Genomic DNA, 25,349 nt, shown 5'->3' on the forward strand with positions numbered 1-25,349 from the left:
TGTTACTCATTGAACATAAAAAAAGATAGAACGATGCTTGTGTCGACTTGTGTTACTAAATGGAAAGCACCCAATAGTGTAATAAGCCGTATGCCATAAGGAATTAACCAATTATATTCGATTATTCTTCTCATATTCGATTATAATTTTTTATGGTCAATTTCTTATAGCATAAGGCTTACTACACCTATTGTAGATCCGGCCCAAGGGCCGAAGCATAAAACATGGCGTAATAATTAAGGCCGAAGGCAGAGAACAAGATGTAAATGTCACAGTCGTAGTTGTAGGATAAAGCCTCGTCTACAGAAGTCGCAAGCAGCCAGTTGCAATTTCCAACAGCCAATGAACGCCTAGTTTCTAGTTAAGCCTCGTCTACAGAAGTCGCAAGCAGCCAGTTAGGACTGGCGACAGCCAATGAACGCCTAGTTTCTAGTTGAAGCTCGACAATCATTGGCTGTCGCTAGTCGTAACTGGCTGCTTGCGACTTCTGTAGACAAGGCTTTAAAGCTCGACAATCATTGGCTGTCGCAAGTCGCAACTGGTTGCTTGCAACTTCTGTAGACGAGGCTTAGGACCGATTTCACCAACTCCGGTTACCTTAACCGGCCGGTTATTCCATTGGAATTGACCAATCGTATTTGTCATTAAGCAAAATTAACAAATGCGATTGGTCAATTCCAATGGAATAACCGGCCGGTTAAGGTAACCGTAGTTGGTGAAATCGGCCCTTAAAGTGCAAAACATTTTGGGGATTTCAAGCAACGCGAACAAACCCTTATAATCAACACTGGTGGGGAAAAACTTTTTGGGGACTTGGCAACACTGCTCATGGCTTTAGTAAATTCTTCGTGATTCTTCGTGATTATCCATTATACACTATTATAACACATGTTTGATGTCTAAAGTGCCGCGAATCTGACTTTGCACTTTGCGATTATTTAATTGTTATTAAAAAAGGAAATATTGTATTGATTCAATATCTTATAGGCATAACATACTAATAAGTTGCAGTTACAAGAAACAAATATGCCTCAATACACAAGTATGTATTTGACTATCATAGTGTGTTTCTTTAACCTAAAAGCTTATATTCACATTCATTTTATAATATAAAAAAATACAATTTAAAAAATTCAGTATTAGAGTTTGTAATATACGTTAATATTAAAGGTGAGTTTAATTTCCACATAATTATAGTTTACGTAATTCTAAAAATTATGTGGAATATAATCTGAAATATAACTGCTTGAAAATACAAATATAAGAGATCTAATATAAAAGAACAACCAAGTGTCTCCTTTTAATTTTAATAAGTTTTGGATATATTGAAATATAGATGTAAATAAAAGACATGTATTTTTTATAAGTATGTCTTGCATGTTAAGGAAGTGAAACAGATTTTTTTTTAATCATTTTTTTTTAAAGCAATTGTCCTTGAAGCTGTAAAAGATAGAAAAATGTTTTGAATAAACGTTAAATGGTTTTAAGAAATTTTTTAATAGTGTTTTGAAAAATTTCAAGTGGTGGGAATATAAAAAATTTAAAAATTTCTGTCTGTTATAATTTTGACGATATTTGTTTCAATAGAAAATAAGTGTTTTTTAATTTTATTTCCTTAACGTATAAGAATGGACTTAAAAAATATATGTCTCTTATTTTTTAAATATATTTTAATATATCCAAAGCTTATTAAAAATGGAGAAGAACACTTAGTTATCTTTGCTCATAAGAAAAAACCTAATTTTTAACATTCTGAACATATGATTTTTGACACCTTTACAAGGCCTCTTCTTTTTTACTGCATTACTGATGTAATAAGTTAGAGTTAAATAAATATATATGTTTTATTCTAATTTTTATTGCACACATATAGCAGAAAAAGAACAGGCCAAATATAGGGTAGATCATGATACCTCTAAATTAATTTTTATTACTTTTACAAAATAAAAAGTTCTGCATGACTTACATATACTTCAATATCTCTAGAAATTAATTATTATTATTATTAAAAAAAAATAGTTGCTTTTAGTTTAAGAAGTCCAAGATATAAATTGAAACTAATTGTTAATATTATTTTTTTTTACATATGATATTTATTTATGTTGTATTATTATTAATTTAAATTTAAAAAATTTAATTTATAGTTTTTAGATGTTTTTATAATAAAAGATTACAAAAAATTATATTCTAACTGTGTTTAATTTATAATAGTTCTACCATTAAAAATTTTTTTTACATATACTTATGGAATATTAATATATTTTAGTTAAAGTTAAATGGGGCAAAGAGCTCTTTTCTAATGTGGAAGTTAATACAGAGGAAGATCCAATATTATTTAAAGCACAGCTCTTTGCCTTGACTGGAGTTCAACCAGAGAGACAAAAAGTAATGCTCAAAGGAATGACACTCAAAGATGACGATTGGGGCAATCTAAAACTCAAAGATGTAACAAATATACATAATTGGACTAACTTAATATATCTTTAAAAGATTTATAATGTGATTGTTAATTACAATTAGGGTGTCACGATACTTATGATGGGTTCTAAGGAGGAAGATGTACCTACTGAACCAACAGAAAAACCAGTGTTCTTGGAAGACATGAATGAAGCTGAATTGGCTACTGCTTTAGATTTACCATCTGGTTTACTTAATCTTGGCAATACATGTTATCTAAATGCAACGGTACAATGTTTAAAAACTGTACCAGAATTACGGGAAGCTTTGAAGGTTTTTTCAGGAGGTTGGACAACAGGTGCAAGTTTATCAATAACTGCACAAAGTATAACTGCGGCATTAAGAGACTTATATGATAACATGGACAAGGGAACAGCTAGGGCACCGCTTGTTTTGTTACAAATGCTACATTTGGCTTTTCCAAGATTTGCAGAAAAAACAGAACAGGGTGTATTTCAACAACAAGATGCAAATGAATGTTGGACAGAGTTAATTAGGATGTTGCAACAAAAGTTACCTGCAAAGGTTATTAAACATTATGCTAACAATTTTTAAAATTGTTAAGGCTTCTTGCCTCTCAGGCGAGATCTCTGTGACATCAATGACAAAGTAATAAAGGATAGGAATAAAAATTACAAAGCGAGAAAGTGACATGTTGACAACCCAATTTATTTTTGCATGTCATTATTTGCTTTGTGTTAATGTCGTAATGTGTGATATATTTGTAAGACTTCTAAAATTTATTAATGTTACTGAAAATTAAGATTAATGAACAAAATAATATGTGGAATGTATATTTTTCGCTCCTTTCAACAGCTGTTAAACTGCATATTTTGTCACATAACTAGACTTCATATGACTAATTATCGAAGAAAGAGCATAGTTTTTGGCGTATCTTACAAATATACTACGATTTGAAGTATTATTTCATTGAAATATATTTTTATTTAGAAACGATAAGCAAAAATTTTCAGCACAATATTTCTCACTTCTAACATGAATTCAATATGGCTGCAACGAGTATCTAAGAGCCTTTTATATATAATTATAAATAAACGCAATTACCTTATCGTTTATTTGTTATTATATATAAAATCATTATTGAAAACATTATATATGTACTTGTAACAGAATAACCCAGATGTACTGGAAGATAATAATGAAGCCTCTAAGCCACGATCGTTTATTGAACAATACTTTGGAGGTATATTTGATTATGAATTGAAGTGTATTGAATCCGAGGATGAACCAGCCACAACTGGAAAAGAAGAATTTTTACAATTGAGCTGTTTTATTTCGACTGAAGTTAAGCATATGTATTTTGGGCTTAGGAACAAAATGCAAGAACAAATTACAAAAATGTCTCCGACGCTTGGAAGAAATGCCAATTATACAAAAACGGTAATTTTCTTATTAATACACATGTGTTATTACTATCTAAATTGTGCGAGGTAATCTTGTATTTTACCTTAGAAGAATCAATGTATTCATAATAAAATTAATAGCTTTAAACATAAATATAAAAATATGATAAAATGTATACATGTGACGAGAAAGATTTATTACATACTTTTTAATGTATTAATATGTTTTCTGCATTTTTCAGTCAAAAATTAGCAGGTTGCCAGCATATTTAACTATACAATTTGTACGATTTTATTACAAGGAAAAAGAAGCAATTAACGCAAAAATTTTAAAAGACGTAAAGTTTCCCTTGGAATTTGATGCTTTTGAATTATGTAGCCACGAACTCCAAAATAAACTTATATCAATGCGTGAAAAATTTAAGGAGTATGAAGATAATTTGGTAGTGGAATCTTGTAATGAAAAAACTAAAGATAAAGGAGATAGTGTAAAAAAAGAGATGAGAAAAGAACTATTTTGGTTTAAAGATGGTAAAATTTTTTTTTTAATTCAATGATTACCTGTGTTTTAAAAATTCAATATTAATATTATCAATATATTGTAGATTTGGGTTCAAATAATAGTGGCTATTATAAATTACAAGCAGTTTTGACGCACCGAGGACGTTCTAGCAGCAGTGGTCATTATGTCAGTTGGATTCGACAGAAGGGTGATACATGGATGAAGTGCGATGATGACGTTGTTACAGCCGTTACAAGCGAAGAAGTTTTAAAACTCAGTGGAGGTGGAGATTGGCATTGTGCATACGTTCTTTTATATGGTCCTAGAATATTGGAAGTAGAAGTGAAGGATACAAAAGACATTCCAGTTAATACCGATAACACTGAGGCTTAACTGACAAATAATTGCTTTAAATTATGCTGACACAAAATTGGTTGGTTTGCTATAGCTCGTCCATGTTTGTTTTCTTGTATCAATTAATTAAAGTGTCATTAAAAATATAATATTTGAAATAATTTTATATATATTTAAAGTTATTAACTTACTAACTTATTATATAGTAAGTTATTAATTTAGTATTTATTTTCTGTTTGTTTTCTTGTATCAATTAATTAAAGTGTCATTAAAAATATAACATTTGAAATAATTTTATATATATTTAAAGTTATTAACTTACTAACTTATTATTTAGTAAGTTATTAATTTAGTATTTATTATCTAATTTTTTTTTAGATAATTGACCTATTTTTTAACTGCACTGGTGCAATAAGTTAAAAATAATTTTTTTATTTTGCATCAATTGTAGCAATACAGCTAAATAGAAAAAACTATGAGCCAGACAAATTTGATAGAAATTAATTATTAAATTCTGTCGTTTATATAAAAATAAACGATTATATCTATATTCTAGCAACAAAAATATACATGCAAAATATTGTATATATGTATAATTTGAATATATGGACAATAAGAAATGAACATTATTATTTATTGTCTGTTCATTATATGTTAACGCTGTTATATTTTATTTCATTTTCAGACAAATGAAAAATTATTGCGTAATGAAAGCTTACATTTTATTGAAAAATATAGCAAGACAGAATTCTCTTACAATTATAAATATATATTGTCGGATTTTTTGTCCTGAAACAATTTTTTATTAAAAAAATTTTTATGTTTTTGAAATTTAAAGATGGGATATTATTTTTAATAGATTATGGAATGTATATATATATATATATATATATATATATATATATATATATATAATAGATTATGGTTGAATAAAGATTTTTAATTGAAATTAATTTATCGATAAAGACTATGGTGGAAGGAAAAAAGAAATGTTCTCTTTAGTTGCATTGCTGCGTTAGTGCAGTAAGGCCGATATTCATACTCGAATCTTATTTAAGCTGGGTCGACAATGAGTTATTGTTCGTTGATCGTGTGACGTCATCAAAAATTTCCTTTTCCCTTTTCTTAAATTTTAATTAATATTTCGATGTTCTAGGACAAAAGGAGTCAAATCATTACAAGAACGTTATTTCTCCGCAATTTGAACTATTTTATTAATAATACTAACATTCTTTATAAGTAATATTGAACAGACCTAAGAGATACGATCAATCTTGGTTGACTACCATCGGAAGACTAAAATGATAAATAGATAATATAATTCAATTAAATTATCGACATATTATTAGATTTTTTTACAATAATTAAAAGAAGGATCCCGCCATTAAAGCGATTTTACTGAGATTTATTATTTTTGAATTTTGAAATTTATAAAGATTATCCATGGATTATAGATGAAGCATAAGTCAACATTTGCCGCAAATCTTTGATTCCAAGATAACTACCAAGATTGGCTTAGTTTACATCGTGCATTTGATACGCGTATCAGGTACCATATTCGTATCAAATTCGTACTAAATATTTAGTACGCACGATGTAAACGCTGCCGGATCAATTTGGTACGAGCGTATCAAGTAGGAGTATCGTACTAAACTGATACGCGTACCAAGTAATACAAATGTCGATGTAAACGCATAAAACGCATTTTAGAGAGAATTTAGCAATTGAGCATAACCTCAGTGCTAAAATCTAAAAACCGGTGTGAAAATGTCTTAGTAGGAACATCAACATGAATTAAATTTGTATTATATTTTTCACAGTACATGCTTAGTACATTCGATGTAAACGCGCCCGTACTAAGGCTTTGGTGCGCACCAAACTTAATGGCTTAGTTTACATCGTGCATTTGATACGCGTATCAGGTACCATATTCGTATCAAATTCGTACTAAATATTTAGTACGCACGATGTAAACGCTGCCGGATCAATTTGGTACGAGCGTATCAAGTAGGAGTATCGTACTAAACTGATACGCGTACCAAGTGATACAAATGTCGATGTAAACGCATAAAACGCATTTTAGAGAGAATTTAGCAATTGAGCATAACCTCAGTGCTAAAATCTAAAAACCGGTGTGAAAATGTCTTAGTAGGAGACATCAACATGAATTAAATTTGTATTATATTTTTCACAGTACATGCTTAGTACATTCGATGTAAACGCGCCCGTACTAAGGCTTTGGTGCACACCAAACTTAATACGCGTACTAAGGTTTTGACGATGTAAACTAAGCCAATACGCGTACTAAGGTTTTGACGATGTAAACTAAGCCATTGCTCTAGTTTACACCGAGCACTTGGTACGCGTATCAAATAGTAAATAACTAGTGAATGTGTTTAATCATTGGCTGATCAGCTTAAATTCACTACTTGATACGCGTACCAAGTGCTCGGTGTAAACTAGAGCACTATAACAGAGATTCGCAGATGTGCCGTCTTGGGGTAAAACCGGATATCGGATATGACGTTTTCGATGGCGGTTTATTTTGATTGTAAATGCAAGAATACAATATAATATATATTTTTTTATTTGTAGTTATTAATATTTAATAATTGAGAACAAAATAAATATTAAAACACAATATATTTAAAAAAAAGGTTTAGACATATTTCATTAATTTTTCCATATAAAGTTAAGTAATATAAATTGATTATTAAGAAATTATATATTATTTTATATAAATACATATTATGTTTATATACACATTATGTATTATAAATATAATTTAAGCATTGTATTTAGACTCGTAGAAAAATATGTACAACCTCAGGTTTCTCTCTGATTTTATATTCTATTTGGTAGACACGTAGACACTCTGTTTTCTTTTGACAGGTGACAGGTTAGGTCGACTAGGCTTTCTCTGTCAGTTATATCTATCTTTCTCTCTCATACTTCCGGTTATACCCCAAGCAACGGGAGCCAATCAGAAATCATTAACGCATCGGCGAATCTCTGTTATAGTATCTCTAGGTACGCGTATCAAGTACTTGGTGTAAACTAGGCTTTTTATACATATACCTTGAAGACCAATTCTAAAATTTCTTTAAGATATCTATAAACGTCTTTATGTATTTATTACTCAACATTAAAAAAAAGACATTTTAAATCATAATTTAGTAGTTCATGTAGCGGTGAAACATCCGCGACAATACAATGTGCACACGTGTGCAGCATCCGCAGTCGTGATGTAGTTCGCGGAATCGCCGCTATAGGCGACGACGCGATGCTGTCTTTCTCGTGATAAAATTTACATTCTGAGAGCTATATGTATAAGAAGATCACTTACGGTGATGGATTAACTTATGATAGCAATCGTAGTAAGCTCTCAACCCTTAGAGCCTACGTAATAAATTTTTTGTATCCTGATGGAGAGAATTCCACGGGTCTTTGCATCTCTTCTCGGAGAAAGCTCTCTGAGTCTCCGCATAAATGTATAAACCTTTATAAATGTCTAAAAAAAATTCTAGAAAAGGTCTTCAAGACGTATAAAAGACATCTTTAAGATGTCTCATATAGATTTTTTTTATTTCAAAAAGACATCTTTTAGATATCTTTAAGATATCTTTTAGATTTCTTCAAGATGTCTTTTACACATCGCCAGATATCTCAAACTGTTGCATAAGACATCTTTTAGATCGCGAAAAGATATCTTTTCGTAAAAAATGCAGATATTGCAAGAAATCGCAAGATGTCTTTTAGAAATCTAAAAGACGTCTTTTTGTCTATATAGTTACGTGTAAACCTAAAAATCCTATATTTATTAATTACTTAATAAATGTATCTTACTTTGTCTTTCTTCACAATTATGCTACAGTTTTTTAACTTAATAATTTATTATACAATATATATATATATATATATACATATATATATACAGGGTGTCCCAACGCATGTGGACCACCACTCGTAAAAAGGTAGAAGGGATCGAGATGAACATACAGGTCCAATATTTTCTTGGGTTAGATTTACAAATAATCGAGATATCAATTTTTTTAATTGTGCGAATGAGAGCGCGCCGCAGCGCGCCGTAGGAAGAGCCGAGCCGCTCGAGCCGTAGCGCGGCCCACTGTGTGAAGCATTGGCTGCCGGCGGCGGGGAGAAGGAGGAGAAGCGGCGCCGCTGCCTGTGCTTCGCCGCCCTCACGTCCCGCAGCACCGCGTCTAGACTCGCATCAATGGCCGCTCTCGCCTCCCACCGCACCGCGCCTAGACTCGCGTCGTTACGCACATTCGCAATTACTTGACAAAATTATTTAGCAAAGATAGGGACAAATTAAAACCGTAATAAACTTTTGTGATTGAGAAAGTCAAAAGAGAGAAAGCGATGGAAACTTATGGAATCTTCAAATAATCTAATTTCTATCGTAATTGTGAATATAGTAAACTAATGATAGTTTTCGGTACATTGACGATATATTCTTTCTTTTTCTTAAATATCTTATTTACAGTATCATACAACTCGAACTTTGTTTCTTGTCGAATTGTATCGTACTGTTAAATCCTTGATGAAAACATTGATAAAAATTCGTAAATTTATTCGTAAAATCATTATCGTAAATTCACGATTGATTCTCAAATTAATAGTTTTTTTTTTATCTATTATAATATTTGCTACATCGAGTTCTCTCATCGTTATCTTTTTTCTCTTACACGATATATTCATAAATATTTCTTCATATTTAATCAAAATGATGCAACAATGGAACAAACTTTTCTAACAGAAAATGCGAGAACGATAGAAAATAATATCATTTCTTTAAATTTGTTCCTTTTGATTTAGAGATGGATTATAAAATTGTAACGAGCCGTTCCTCCACTACCGCTTGAACGGAGGTAAGGCCGTTACCCCTACCTCGCTCGCTCCCTCCGCTCTTCTCTACTTCCCTCACCACCGAGTGGAGGGTATATAAGCCCTCCACTCGCGACAGAAGTCAGAGCTTCCCCGGCCTGCGAAGTGAGCAGACCGTTCCTCCTGGTGTACTGAGCCAGGCATCCTCGAGCGCATATTGAGCGCCGTCTCCTAACCTAGCGATCCTACCCGGGCACGCAGTGAGTGCCTTCCCGGCCACGTGTTGAGGGGCCGCACACCGCCACGCTCCGCACCCGAGCTCTCGGCCGCGCACTGAGCGGTCGCGCGTCGCTCCGTCCCGGGGACTCCGTGCTGAGGAGAAACCGGTGCCGCGATTGCCACCACGCGGGGTGACAACAGCAGCGCGATCGAACAGCTGATGCGCCGATCAGCTGAGACCGGGTAACGAACCGCGCCGCCAACCGCACCGCTTACTCACCGCTGCGCCGCCAGCCAGGCTGGCCACCGCACACCGCCGCGCCGCTAGCGCCGGGCCTTAAGGCCACATCACCGCACCGCACGTCGCGCCGCCGCGACCAACCACAGCGCCGCGATTCGCCGCCATCGCCGACTATACGCCGACCGATCGGCACGCACACCGCACGGCCAATCAGGGCACCGCGCCACACCAGCGTCCGCCGCGACACTGTCGCCAGTACCACACACACACGAATCGCCTCGCACGACGAGAGTACTTCCTTGTAAATAGTAGCATAAGATATTGTATATAGTAGAATAAGGAATTATTAAATAAATATAACGTTATACCGAACACACCGTTTTCTCACTCATTCGAGCCCGCCGCCCGGACCCTGAATCCCGCGGCTATCCGTAGCCAATAGGCATACAAGATTCACGGTTACAAATGGCGCCCGAACAGGGACTCGAATAAGTGAGGATACGAACCGCCGCAATGAGACCCGCCGCAATCAAAGTTAACATTGAGAAGTACGACGAAACCGCAGCCGAAGACACCAGCGAGGACGATCGCGAAACCGTCCTGGAGGAAACTCCCCGCGCACGGCGACGAAAGAAAATGTCGGACGCAACGGACCTCCTCGACACCGTCCGCAAGTGGGGCATACAATTTGACGGCAAGGATGGGGTCGCCTTCCTGGAACGCCTAGAGGACTTCCGCATAAGCTACGAGCTAACGCACGCGCAACTACAGCGGTGTCTGCCATTATTGTTTAAAGATCAGGCATTGCTGTGGTACCGCAACAACCGGGACGACTGGCATGTATGGGACGACTTTGAACGAAGCTTCCGGCAGTACTTCGCACCCGCCAAGACAAGATTCGAACTCGAGGCCGAGATCGCCCGCCGTACGCAGGGCACAAACGAGACGGCACGGGAATTCGTGACCGCGCTGCAGACACTCATGCGCAGGTACGGGCGCATGCCACCGGAAGACAGACTCGAGCGGATATACCACAACCTACGGCCGGAATATCACCTCTACATCCGGAGGACCGATTTTATCGACCTCTCGGGGATGCTACGACTCGCCGACGACTACGAGCGCGCCCGCCAGTACGAGCGAAGCTACCAGGCACCGGAAAAATCCAAGGACAAGGCGAAGGCCTCCGTCGCCGCCATCGCTCCCGCCTATGACCCTCGTGAGTGCTGCTGGGGCTGCGGCCAGCGCGGGCATACCCGCCGATATTGCAAACGACCGCCGAAGCTGTTTTGCTCTCAGTGCGGCAAAGAAGGGGTGCTGACGCGCAACTGCCACGGCACACCGGGAAACGACAAGCAGGCCGAGGGAACAGAGGGGGGCCCCCGGTCTACCAGCACGGACGCCAGCACCTGAAGAGCCAACTACCGAGCATCAACCCCCGCAACACACCGACCGACCCACGACCGCAGGGGAGCATCGAGATCGCCGGCCGCCAGTACACCGCCTTACTAGACTGCGGGGCCGTCCTATCCTACCTGGCACCGGACACCGCCGAGCAGGTGCGATCACACGCTCGAGTACGATCGATCTCCGCCGCCGTACACTTGGCCGATGGCCGAACCGCCACAATCAAAGAAGAGCTGCACGCCCAGGTCCGAATAGGCCACTACCGTGGATGGCACACGTTCCATGTGCTGCCAGGCTTGACCTCCGCCGTCATAGCCGGGATAAATCTGCTCCGCAAGGCCGGTTTCCGATGGGACCTACCAGAGATCGCAGTACTGACACCGGACGACGAGCCAACCGCCGGACTCGCCCCGTGCACGCCCGCACAGCAGCAAGAGCTCGAAGCCCTCCTAGGGGAGTACCTACCGAAATTCGAGCGACTGCGCGGCACCACGCCGTTTACCCAGCACCGCATACGGCTACGCGAGGGGCAGGAGCCGATCCGGCAAAGATACCGGACCTTCAATCCCGCTATGCAGAGCATTGTGGACAAGGAGATCGACGCGATGCTCAAGGAGGGGCACATCGAACCAACCAGCAGCCCGTGGAACTCCGGAGTCGTCCTAGCTAAGAAAAAGGATGGGAGATACCGCTTTTGCATAGACTTCCGGAAGGTCAACGAAGTAACCGAGAGAGACGCCTATCCGCTTCCGCCGGTTCAACACATACTCGACCAGCTCCGAGAGGCCCGGTTCCTGTCCACCATTGACCTGAAGAACGGGTACTGGCAGGTCTCACTCCAACCTACGAGCCGACCAATGACCGCTTTCGCCATCCCGGGCAGGGGACAGTTTCAATTCACCGTCATGCCGTTCGGATTGCATGCTGCTCCAGCCACCTTCCAGCGACTACTTGACCGCGTCATCGGGCCAGACATGGAGCCACGCGCCTTCGCTTACCTGGACGACATAGTAGTCCTAGGAAAGACGTTCGAAGAGCACTTGCGAAATCTACGAGAAGTACTGCAACGGCTACTAAGGGCCAACCTGAAGATCAACCCCGACAAGTGCCACTTCGCACGCACTAGCCTCAGATACCTAGGCCACGTCGTCGACCGAGAGGGGCTGAGAACCGACCCGGAAAAAGTAAAGGCGATAATGGACATCCCGCCGCCCACCTCCCTGCCGGCCCTCCGAAGATTTCTGGGGATGACATCGTGGTACCGCCGCTTCATTCCGCAAATTGCCACGACCGCGGCACCGCTGAACGACCTGCTCAGGAAAGGCAAACGGTGGGAATGGTCGACCCCACAGCAACAGGCGTTCGAGAAAATCAGGAACTGCCTGGCCACCGCCCCAGTGCTACAATGCCCGGACTTCTCGGTACCGTTCGTCCTGCAAACCGACGCCAGCGACGCAGGCCTGGGGACAGTCCTCACGCAAAACATCCAAGGAGAGGAACGAGTTATAGCCTACGCCAGCCGAGCCCTGCGAGCTGCCGAAAAACACTACTCGGCTACCGAGAAGGAATGCCTCGCCGTCGTGTGGGGAATCGAGAAGATGCGGCCGTACCTGGAGGGCTACAAATTCACAGTGATCACCGACCATTTCTCGCTCAGATGGCTACGGTCCTTGGACAACCCGACCGGCCGCCTGGCTCGCTGGGCCGTAGCACTGCAGCAGCACGACTTCACCGTCGAGTACCGGAAAGGGGCCCTCAACCATGTGCCGGACGCGCTGTCACGCCAGCCCCTTGAGGAGGGGGAGGAAGAAGAGGAAGATACCGCCGGACAAGACCTGGCAGCCATCTTGCCCTGCAAATGGCACCAGCGGATACTACAGGCCGTACAAGAGGACCCGCGCAAATACCCGGACTACCAAGTGCAAGGCGACCGCTTATACCGGCACTTTCATGAACGCCACTCAACCGACGAGGACACCGAAACATCCGCCTGGAAGCTCTGTCTGCCGCTACCGCTGAGGGAAGAGGCACTGAAGGAATGCCACGACGCCGCTACCGCAGGACATCTAGGAATAACAAAGACCCTCGCTCGACTGGCGCAGAGATATTACTGGCCAGGGATGTTCCGGCAAGCCGCCAATTACGTGCGACGATGCACAAACTGCCGGGAACACAAGCCCGTACAACGACAAACAGCCGGGCTTCTACACCACGCCACCGTCGACGCCCCAAACGTGACCGTCGCCATCGACTTGATAGGGCCACTACCGAGGTCATCCGAGGGCCACACGTGGATACTGGTCTGCCAAGACGTGTTCACCAAGTGGATCACCACCAGGCCTTTACGACAAGCTACCGCTTCCGCCGTCACACGAGCTGTCGAACGAGACATCGTCCTCCAACATGGATGCCCAAGAAGGATCATTACAGATAATGGACGGCAATTCGAAAGCCGCGAGTTCCGCGACATGGTCGCCCAGGCCGGAATCGAACACCGGAAAACGCCGCCATACTCGCCCCAATGCAACCCCGTCGAGCGGGCTAACAGGACATTGAAGACGATGATCGCGCAGTTCATTGGCCAGGATCACCGCCAATGGGACCGGCACCTGCCACAGCTAACGTTCGCCGCCAATACAGCCATCCACGAGAGCACGGGGTACACACCGGCAATGTTGACGTATGGACGGGAACTTACTGCGCCCGGCACGCTACGGGCGAAACACGAACAAACCTTGGGTGACGCACCGACCGACCGACCAACCGCGCGAGTTCGAAAAATTCGGCAAATGCGCGAACAATTTGAAATCGCCACCCGCCGACAAGAAGAAGCCACGGCCAAGCAAGCACGATATTATAATCTGCGGAGGCGCAACTGGAGGCCGGACATCGGACAGCACGTCTACCGCCGAGAACACCCGCTGTCGAACGCCCAGGAACATTTTGCGGGCAAATTAGCGCCTCGCTACTCGGGACCGTATACCGTCGACAAACACATCTCTCCGGTCATCGTCCGCCTGCGGGATCAGCATGACAAGATCATCGGCACCGCACATGTTAAGGACCTGAAAGACGCCGAAACACCGCGTGACCGGGAGGATATATAAGACGACGAGTCGCGGAGCAGAGGAAAACAGTCAGCATGGGGAAATGCAGGAGCACCCTCCGAGAGCGCCTCGCACGCGCCGTCGCAAGACCACCACGCATCCCAGTGAGTAAGCGGCCGTTCGAGGCAACGGCCCGCCCGTCGCAGCCGAAACAGCCGAACGGCCAGACGACCGACCAGCCATCCGCCACCGGCCAGGGAACACCCGCTCCGACGCCGCGAACAGCCCGACGGCCGCCAACCATCCGCCAACGGACCGTCCGCTCACGGCAGGAGCGGCTGTACGACCCGGCTCCGGACAACGTGGCCGCCGCTCGCCAAGCCACGCTACTGGCGACCTTCGGCTCCACGCTCTCAGACCTCGACGACGACGACGACGACAACGGAGGCAACAAGGTGACCGCGGAACACGTGACGCCCGCACCGGCACCCATGCCGGACATCGCGTCCCTGACCATCACGGAGCCCAGCGCGGTCCCGCCGGAGGACACCCCGTCAGCACCACCGCCACCATCGGTGCTGCCGACGCCGCCGCCAACGCCACGGCCCACACCACCGCCTACACCGCTGCCAGTGACGCCCATGCCGCCGCCGACGCAGCCAGCGCTCCTGCTGATGACGCCGGCACCGCCATCAACACCACCCGCTCCGCTACCGGCTCCGGGGTATTTTACCGGACCCCCGCCGCCGGAGAGTACCCCAGCAGCACCACCGCCGCCCGGACCGCCGGCCCCGCCAGCCGTCGCCATACCCGATGGGTCCTTCCCTGAGGACGCCCTCCGCACCGTGCCGTGGGACCGCATCCGCCCAGGACAAAGGTACCGTCACCACGTGCGCGGGCAAAAGATTGTCATCCGGCGCCGCCGCGACGGTTCATGGCTGTTAAAATAAAGACTTTGTATTGTATATAAGGACAGGGTCTGCCGAGGGGGAGGTGTAACGAGCCGTTCCTCCACTACCGCTTGAACGGAGGTAAGGCCGTTACCCCTACCTCGCTCGCTCCCTCCGCTCTTCTCTACTTCCCTCACCACCGAGTGGAGGGTATATAAGCCCTCCACTCGCGACAGAAGTCAGAGCTTCCCCGGCCTGCGAAGTGAGCAGACCGTTCCTCCTGGTGTACTGAGCCAGGCATCCTCGAGCGCATATTGAGCGCCGTCTCCTAACCTAGCGATCCTACCCGGGCACGCAGTGAGTGCCTTCCCGGCCACGTGTTGAGGGGCCGCACACCGCCACGCTCCGCACCCGAGCTCTCGGCCGCGCACTGAGCGGTCGCGCGTCGCTCCGTCCCGGGGACTCCGTGCTGAGGAGAAACCGGTGCCGCGATTGCCACCACGCGGGGTGACAACAGCAGCGCGATCGAACAGCTGATGCGCCGATCAGCTGAGACCGGGTAACGAACCGCGCCGCCAACCGCACCGCTTACTCACCGCTGCGCCGCCAGCCAGGCTGGCCACCGCACACCGCCGCGCCGCTAGCGCCGGGCCTTAAGGCCACATCACCGCACCGCACGTCGCGCCGCCGCGACCAACCACAGCGCCGCGATTCGCCGCCATCGCCGACTATACGCCGACCGATCGGCACGCACACCGCACGGCCAATCAGGGCACCGCGCCACACCAGCGTCCGCCGCGACACTGTCGCCAGTACCACACACACACGAATCGCCTCGCACGACGAGAGTACTTCCTTGTAAATAGTAGCATAAGATATTGTATATAGTAGAATAAGGAATTATTAAATAAATATAACGTTATACCGAACACACCGTTTTCTCACTCATTCGAGCCCGCCGCCCGGACCCTGAATCCCGCGGCTATCCGTAGCCAATAGGCATACAAGATTCACGGTTACAAAATAAAAATCAATTAGATTTTCGTGTTGCTATTTTAAATAAATCACTGAAAATCTATCGTAATTAATAATGCAATTAAAGATAGTAGAAACTCTAAGTTTTCTATCGTCATGAAAGAAAACTTAGGGCGGGTTTATCAATGCTCAGCTAAGTTAAATTTGACTAATAGTTAAATACTAACTGTAAGCTATGTGTTTATCAAAGCGGAATAACTAACAGTTACGCATAAACTGTTGGTTAAAGTGTTTGTAACAAACACTTTAACCAACAGTTTATGCGTAACTGTTAGTTATTCCGCTTTGATAAACACATAGCTTACAGTTAGTATTTAACTATTAGTCAAATTTAACTTAGCTGAGCATTGATAAACCCGCCCTTAGAGTTGTATTGACAATACGTGATGTTGAACGTTAATCTCTAAGCATAATTATCGTAGAAGACGCATCGCCCCTAATCTATTGTTGCACGCGTACTGCACGCGTCGCCCGGCCGCGCGAGTCAGCTGGTTGCTATAGAGAAGAACGTTGTCGTATTGCTGTTTATGTCGGTTCTCGAGCTGTCGAGCTCGTGTATCGGAGTGTTTTGAATAAATTCCGTTTTTTTTTTAAGAAAATGTGCTATCCTATTTCGTGTACACCAATCACTGTTGCTCACTTATCTAATTGATTTCTATTTCATAATTCATCGCTTCTCTAAATCAAAAAGAACAAATTTAAAGAAATGATATCTTCTATCGTTCTAGCATTTCCTGTTGGGAAAGTTCGATCCATTTTTGCATCATTTTGATTAAATATGAAGAAATATTAATGAATATATCGTGTAAAAGAAAAAATATAACGATGAGAGAACTCGATGTAGCAAATATTATAATAGACGAAAAAAAAACTATTAATTTGAGAATCAATCGTGAATTTACGATAATGATTTTACGAATAAATTTATGAATTTTTATCAATGTTTTCATCAAAGATTTAACAGTACGATACAATTCGATAAGAAACAAAATTCGAGTTGTATGATACTGTAAATAAGATATTTAGGAAAAAGAAAGAATATATCGTCAATGTACCGAAAACTATCATTAATTTACTATATTCACAATTACGATAGAAATTAGATTATTTTAAGATTCCATAAGTTTCCATCGCTTTCTCTCTTTCGACTTTCTCAATCACAAAAGTTTATTACGGTTTTAATTTGTCCCTATCTTTGCTAAATAATTTTGTCAAGTAATTGCGAATGTGCGTCGCGAGTCTAGACGCGGTGCTGCGGGACGTGAGGGCGGCGAAGCACAGGCAGCGGCGCCGCTTCTCCTCCTTCTCCCCGCCGCCGGCAGCCAATGCTTCACACAGTGGGCCGCGCTACGGCTCGAGCGGCTCGGCTCTTCCTACGGCGCGCCGCGGCGCGCTCTCATTCGCACAATTAAAAAAATTGATATCTCGATTATTTGTAAACCTAACCCAAGAAAATATTGGACCTGTATGTTCATCTCGATCCCTTCTACCTTTTTACGAGTGGTGGTCCACATGCGTTGGGACACCCTGTATATATATATATATATATATATATATATATATAATCTTGTAACAAAATATTGTGACTTTTTTAAACAAAACCAATTTTTTAATTTTTTACATTTATTTTTGTGGTGGCCATATTACCGTCCCTTTTTCTTTTCGACTTATTATGGCCCACACGGCATGTAACATTGCTGAAATATTGTAACGTTTGGAAATAGTATAGAAACATTTCATTAACATTTTAATTGTAACTTTACATCCGAAATATTTCAGAAATGTATCTGCTTCGTGTTTTTATAAAATTGCAAATGCAATATTTTTGAAATTTGTTAAAAACAAAAAAATTTGCTTTCATATTTGAATGTTTCTGTAATATTACAAAAGAAAAATGCCAAATATAATCTTTCAGAAGTATTCCTAAGACGTTATAAAAATAACATTATATTTACATTGCATAAATAATATTTCCATAAAATATTAAACGCAATATTGTATTTAAAATATTTTAAATAAAGTTTCTGAAAAATTGCATAAGTAATAACATTAAATTACACTAAATAGCTACTATAAAAAAATTTTATTGTATTTGATATTTTTGTGTTTAAATAATATTTTTATAAAATGTTCTATACTTTTGTCAAAATATTACACATGTATCTTCAGTAGATATTAGTGACCTGTTTCGAAAATAATTATAACGCGTTTTTCAACTTAAAACTTAATTTGTTATGTGTACCAATTATATAACATAATTTTAACTTCATCATAATAACAGTCAAAAACATATTTTTATGAATTATTCCATATATTATTTCGCATACGTAAAAATCAGTAAAAACTCGTAAATTTATATTTATAAATTTATTTCAAGTAATGTCACTGATAAAATAACCTGCGTACACTTGAAAAGGACCTAAAACTAAGGTCGAAACGTCGTGTCATGTAACCAAAATTAATTAATTAATAAATTTGGCCAGTTAGTCGACAAAAAGGATTTTCGTTGTTTTAAAATTTACTGGCGACAAGAAGTTTTACCAATTTGTTTATTATATACCATTGACTTTGAGGATGGAGGTACACGTACGTAGCAAAGGATTTTTTAAAAGTATTAACCGCCAATTTGGAAATCACTTGACAATCCTGATGAAATCTTGGATCAACACTAGAATCAGAATATGCACACTCAATCAACAGCTGATATTTTTTTGAGATGCAGGAGAATTGGCATTTTACCTTCACACATTCAAAACTTAAGATTCGATATTGCATTTCAATGCGGCAGAGTAAAGGAGAGATTAAATCATATAAAAAGAAGAAACCAACTTGCACTACTGAACCTGGCGATTAAGGATATTAATTATAATTTGAGACATTTGCGCGTCATTGTTGAAGATATTGAGCGAAAGTTGGCTGACAATTTGCCGTGTGATCTGTTAGCTAAGTTTTTTTATTCGAATAAAAACAGAATTGGTAAAATAATCTCAGCACAAAATCAAAACTAATGAAAAAGTTTAACAACTTAACTAATATAATTAATTCTGACATAAACAGTTTCTTAAATAATGACAGAAATAAATGGTTTATAAATATTAGTACTAAAAAAATTCCTGACTCAATTTAAAATTTTTTAAGTTTGGGTGAAAAGTTTGGCTTACCGATTAACCAGCTTAAAAATCGTGATCGTGTGAGTTCTGTTTTAGAAACAATAAAAAATTTTGAATGTTTACAAATTAAACCCTCACGCAGTTGATGAAGCGAGATTATTGATTGCCAATACACTATATAGTTTCCTAGGTAACACTAAACACCATAATTACATTAACAATTATACTTCAAACCAGTTTACTCGATATAGAAGATATTTGCGCGAAAATGATGATCAGAGCTGACAAAGGACAAGTCACAGTAATTATGGACAAAGGTGATTATATTAACAAAATGGAGGCATTGCTTAATGATCATTCTACTTACAGAAGATTAAATAAAGACTCCATTAAACCACTTACAATTAAAATAAATAACTTGATCAAACTTTGGCATGACAGAGACATCATTGATACACAAACATATAAATCGTTACACTGCACAGATGGGAACTTTTCAAGATGCTATGAGCTACCAAAGATCCACAACGTCGGTTCCCATTAAGAATCATTGTTTCAGCAGTTGGGAGCCCTCTATCCCACATAGAAATAAAACCTCCAGTAGACGTCTAATGGACGTCTGCCATGGAAGTATAAACTTCCAGTGGACGTCCATTTGACGTCCAATATAGAGCCATTAGAAATCCACAGTTCCGGATTGTGGACGTCCATTAGACCTTCATTAGAGGTCGTCAAAGAGGTCTATTAAACGTTGTGTGGATCATTAATAGAGGCTTCACGGAGCCTCGATGGATGACTGACGGACGTTTCGTGGATCATTAGTAGAAACTTCATGGAGCCTTGATAGATGATTGACAAAATAAAAATTTTAAATAAAAATTTTTTTTGAATTATTTTTATCAACAGTACATACTAAATTTAGGACAAATTTTTATTAATTAATTAAATTTAAATTATATTATTTTATTTTATTCTTACTTGCCTCTGGCTTTGAACCCGAGACCTTAGGATTACAAACCTTGTACTCTATCTGCTATGCCAATTTGACTCATCGATATGGGTACTTGTTATTGTCTACATATACATATATGTTATAAACTGACGCAATTATATTATTTTTTATAAAAGCAATTAAATTTTGCAAAACATATTAAAAATAAATAGCATTAATTTATTTACTTATTAATTTTATTGTTAAATTTATTTTTTTTTCATAACCTTAATAATTTGATGGAAATTGCGATCTATTTAGCATCAATACTTTGAAGCATTCAAATGGTTAATTAGATAATTTTAACTATACAGATCACATATATTCTAAGAAAAATTGAATAGTACATTTATTATTTTGTTTTTGTATTCAGTACATGATAAATTTAGATTTGTGCATTTTTTTGTGCGCAGTAATTGTAGACAAACCGTTATTTTTGAAAACATTGGGTGTTTACGATAATGGCTATCCGAGTGATTTTCTCTAGGACCGAAATATATGATAAGCACAACCATCTACTATCATTATGATTCGTGACAACTCAATGCTGTCCGGTATAGCTAAATCATCACGAGCAAGTTGCGAGTTGCGAGTTCCGTGAGTTTGTAGCAGGTCACCTAAAAAGTATGATATAAATAATTTGATTATTACAATTAAAAATAATCTGTTTTTAATGTATGGTAAGATTATTAACTTCATTAAAATAGTAATTATATAACACAATCATGTATTTTTAAAGTATTGTCTAAAGTAATATTAAAGAGATTATTTTATTTACAAATATTTTATTTATTAATTTGTCTATCAAGTTTCTATTATAACGTATATCTAACGCATATCTAACGTATATCTGTTTACAGTATATCTTAATTTACTATGCACTTGTATTACAAATTAAAAAAATTTATTGTAAACATTATTATTAGTTTCACATTAGTGAAATATTCATGCATAATATTTATACATAAAGATATATGATTTTTTAAAATAATGATCATAGCATGAAATATTGCTGCAACGTTGCAGAAATATTGCAATAGTGCATAATATAACCAATATTGCAGAAATATTGTAGCAATATTACAAATATAATATTCCCTAGCAAATGTTGCACAATATTGCAGCAATATTACAAATGTAATATTTCTTAGCAGATGTTGTGCAATATTGTAGCAATATTACAAATGTAATATTTCCTAACAGATATTGCACAATATTGTGGCAATATTATATTGCAACCGTGCAAAATTTATTTCCGTATAATCCGTATTTCTTAATCTAGAACTAACAATAAGTAATATTTTACATAGTTTTAAGGGACAAATAAAAAAATAGAGCAGGATATTTTTATTTTAAATTTTTATGTAAGATTAGAGCTAAAAGATACATAGATGTGCAACAAATTCTGTAATCACGACAGCGTTGCGTCCCATACTAGATTGAGTGAAGCAAGTCCAGAAGATGTTCACTCTGACTTATATATATAATACATTAATTAAACATGTGTGAACCATACATGCATGTGTAATTCTAGCGTATAAATTGATCAGGATGGGCATTTTCTGGACTTGCTTCATTTTAATGCTTACTTAAATCTAGAATAGAACGATATTCGATATCCGTTGGTGTATGTTAATTTAATTACTTTTTTAATTAATAATTTTTTTAATTATTGTGCCGTAACGGTATGACAATAAATTCATTTTCCGTTTTTCGTATAATACACATCTTACATATTATTTGATTAATTTAACCACCTGCAACATTTCCTTCATATTGCGCATTAACGTTTCAGAAATATTACAGCAATCTTACAAGAAATATTGCAGCAATATTGTTGAAATATTACAGAAATCTTACGGGGAATATTGCAGAAATATTGCAGACATATTGCACAATATTGTTTTGGAGCGGACATAGGAATATTGCTGCAATATTGCAGCAATATTTTCTGCAATATTCCAATCTTGCAAAATAATATTTCTGCAACGTTGCAGCAATATTTCATGCTGTAGGAGATAACACCATGCAACTTATCATTAACAGTTGTTACAAAAAAGAAAAATATTTATACTTAAATTTTTATTTTACTTGTAATCTAAAAAATATTATTAATGATTTATTTAGTAATTTTACATAATTTATCTCATTTGTTTCAAAGTGTTAACACCATCCGTTTAATAAAAGATGACTTTTCTAATATATATGTTAGTTAATAATAAATAATAACATTTATTGAGAATCAATGTTTAATTAAAATATTATATTAGGTTTTGAAATAATACCGTTATAATAGAAACTTGATAGACAAAATAAATATTTGTAAATAAAATAATCTCTGATATTACTTTAGACAATACTTTAAAAATACATGATTGTGTTACATATAATTATTATTTTAAAGTTAATAATCTTATCATACATTAAAAACAGATTATTTTTAATTGTAATAATCAAATTATTTATGTCGTACTTTTTAGGTTATCTGCTACAAACTCACGGAACTTGCTCGTGATGATTTGGCTATACCGGACAGCATTGAGTTGTCACGAATCATGATGATAGTAGATGGTTGTGCTTATCATATATTTCGGTCCTAGAGAAAATTACTCGGATAGCCATTATCGTAAACACCCATTATTTTTATGATAATTTTTTTTAATATCAAATGGATCTCTCATTCAGAATACTATAGTGTTGTCTGATTTCTGAGTCAACTACGACGCGCATGAACGGCTCAAAAATTGAACAGCATTGTGATATCTTTTATGAGATATTAAGCTGATATCATTTAGCTGTGATATCATAAGGATAACATTTTCAAGAAACTTAAATGAAACTCTTTCATGAGATATCTCAAAGACCTCTCTTAGTAGACGTCTCTGATAAATATTACCATTTGGACATCATTTCCAAGGTATCTAAATGTTTTCTTAAAAAAGTTCTCTTAAAGTTTTCATTCTGATAAACGTGTTGTCTGGGTAACTTCTACCATGAAAATAAATGTTCCGTACAGCTATGGAAGTTTAATGGATACCTAATGGAAGTCTATCTAACTTGCATCATGGAAGTAAATGTTCCATAGAGCTATGGAAGTTTAATGGATCCTTAATGGACGTCTGTCTAACTTCCATCATGGAAATAACGTTTCATAGAGTTATGGAAGTTTAGTGGATCCCTAATAGACGTTCATCTAACTTCCACGGTGGAAGAAAATATCCAATGGAGCTATGGATATTTAATGGATCCCTAATGGACGTCCATCTGACTTCCACCATGGACATAGACGTCCCATGGATCTATGAAGGTTTAATGGACGTCCATTGGACATCCACTGGATGCCAATTTCTATGTGGGTATATAACATAGCCCGGTATATCCATGACATATTGCAAACGTCCATCAACGAACCGAAATCTAACATTACCGACAGTTAGGTATTCGCGCGCGCAATTAAAGACCTTCAGATAGGTCACGATGAAAGGCTTGTTTTTTGTGACGTCACGTTATTGTTCACAAATATATTTAAGGAATTAGGAATAAAAGCCATTAGAAAAAGATGGAATAAAATTACGCCTTATACTAAGCTTGAGTTAGAGTTTTTATATGCTGTTGAAGTGATTTTGAGCTCGACTAGTTTTGAATTCAACGGACAATTTTATGAACAGATCTTTGGTAGCCCCATGGGATCACCTCTCTCTCCGATCTTATCAGATATTGTGTTAGATGATTTGAAGACCGAATGTCTTAACAGATTAAACTTTAAAGTCCGAACCTATTATAGATATGTTGATGATATTTATATGATTTTACCGAAAGACAACATAAGTCACGTACTCAACATATTTAATCAATATCATTCGAGATTACAGTTCACTTATGAAGTAGAAAATAATAATTCGATCGCCTTTCTTGACACTTTTGTAATTAGAGACAACAACAAAATAATGACGAATTGGTACCGTAAACCAACTTTTTCTGGTAGATATATTAATTATTTCTCGAGTCCTCATCCTTTTAAGTACAAAATAAATACAATAGTGAATTTAGTTGACCATGCAATTTTAATATCGGATAATCGATTTCATAATGACAACATACAAATTGTACGTAATATCTTGAGAAATAATTGTTTTCCTACTAAAATAATTAATAAATATATCGACAAACGACTAAATGATTTAGACAACCGCGCTAACAATCTTGATAATATCCCTACGAGCATGCCGTTTGATGTGAGAAAATGCGTCACTACCATACATTAAACATGTCAGCGAAAATGTAAGTCGTAATCTGAATAAGTTTGGTTTGAACACGGTTTTTGCGGTCCTTATGAAGCTTGATTGTTTGATTAAGAAAGGCAAAGATAAAACTAAAGTGGAAAAGGAGATTAAGGTGGTTTAGCATCGAATGTACTAATTGTAATGCTTCTTATATCGGACAAACAAAGCGATGTTTAGAGACTCGTATTAAGGAGCATCGCAACGATATCAAGAAACACGAAAGCAATCACTCTGTAGTTAGTAAGCACCGGTTAACTAATAAACATGATTTTAATTGAGCTAAGCTAAGAATTTTACACCGGGAAAAAAACACGAAGAAAAGAGAGATTGCCGAAATGTTTTTTATTAAGAGAAATCTGAATGCCATCAACTTGCAAAAGGATACAGAAAATTTGAACATTATATATAATCGGATTATTAAGTCAGTGTAACAATATCTACAAACATGGATTTGTTTTTCTATTTATTTGCGCGCCAGTCACACAAGAACAACGCTTAAATACAGACGTGTCATTATAGTTCTCTCACACAATTTATAATATACTTTGACTTTTTTTGACTAATTTTATTTAACTTTATATTATTTGACGAAACTTTCTAT

At 38.8% G+C, this 25,349-nt stretch overlaps 1 protein-coding gene across 2 annotated transcripts; it reads left to right on the forward strand.

Annotated features, from left to right (window-relative positions):
- Positions 1–835: 835 nt before the first annotated feature.
- LOC105832585 (ubiquitin carboxyl-terminal hydrolase 14) lies at positions 836–4,843 on the forward strand. 2 transcript variants are annotated; one of them, XM_012673682.3, is made up of 6 exons: positions 836–1,042; positions 2,267–2,445; positions 2,521–2,982; positions 3,589–3,858; positions 4,064–4,352; positions 4,427–4,843. In XM_012673682.3, the coding sequence occupies exons 1-6, from the start codon at positions 1,027–1,029 to the stop codon at positions 4,714–4,716; spliced, it is 1,506 nt and encodes a 501-aa protein (XP_012529136.1). In that variant the 5' UTR covers positions 836–1,026; the 3' UTR covers positions 4,717–4,843. The 2 variants fall into 2 exon arrangements, with proteins under 2 accessions (XP_012529136.1, XP_036138787.1); XM_036282894.1 differs by lacking the exon at positions 836–1,042 and adding an exon at positions 1,051–1,170.
- Positions 4,844–25,349: the final 20,506 nt, after the last annotated feature.

This window comes from Monomorium pharaonis, chromosome 2 (assembly GCF_013373865.1).
Source record: "Monomorium pharaonis isolate MP-MQ-018 chromosome 2, ASM1337386v2, whole genome shotgun sequence".
In the NCBI taxonomy this organism is placed as follows: Eukaryota; Metazoa; Arthropoda; class Insecta; order Hymenoptera; family Formicidae; genus Monomorium; species Monomorium pharaonis.

Bases quoted from the DNA above. Each gene is read 5' to 3' on its own strand.
- LOC105832585 (XM_012673682.3), top strand. The intron at 2,983-3,588 runs GTTATTAAACAT...TACTTGTAACAG, and splicing joins AACAAAAGTTACCTGCAAAG to AATAACCCAGATGTACTGGA. The intron at 4,353-4,426 runs GTAAAATTTTTT...AATATATTGTAG, and splicing joins ACTATTTTGGTTTAAAGATG to ATTTGGGTTCAAATAATAGT.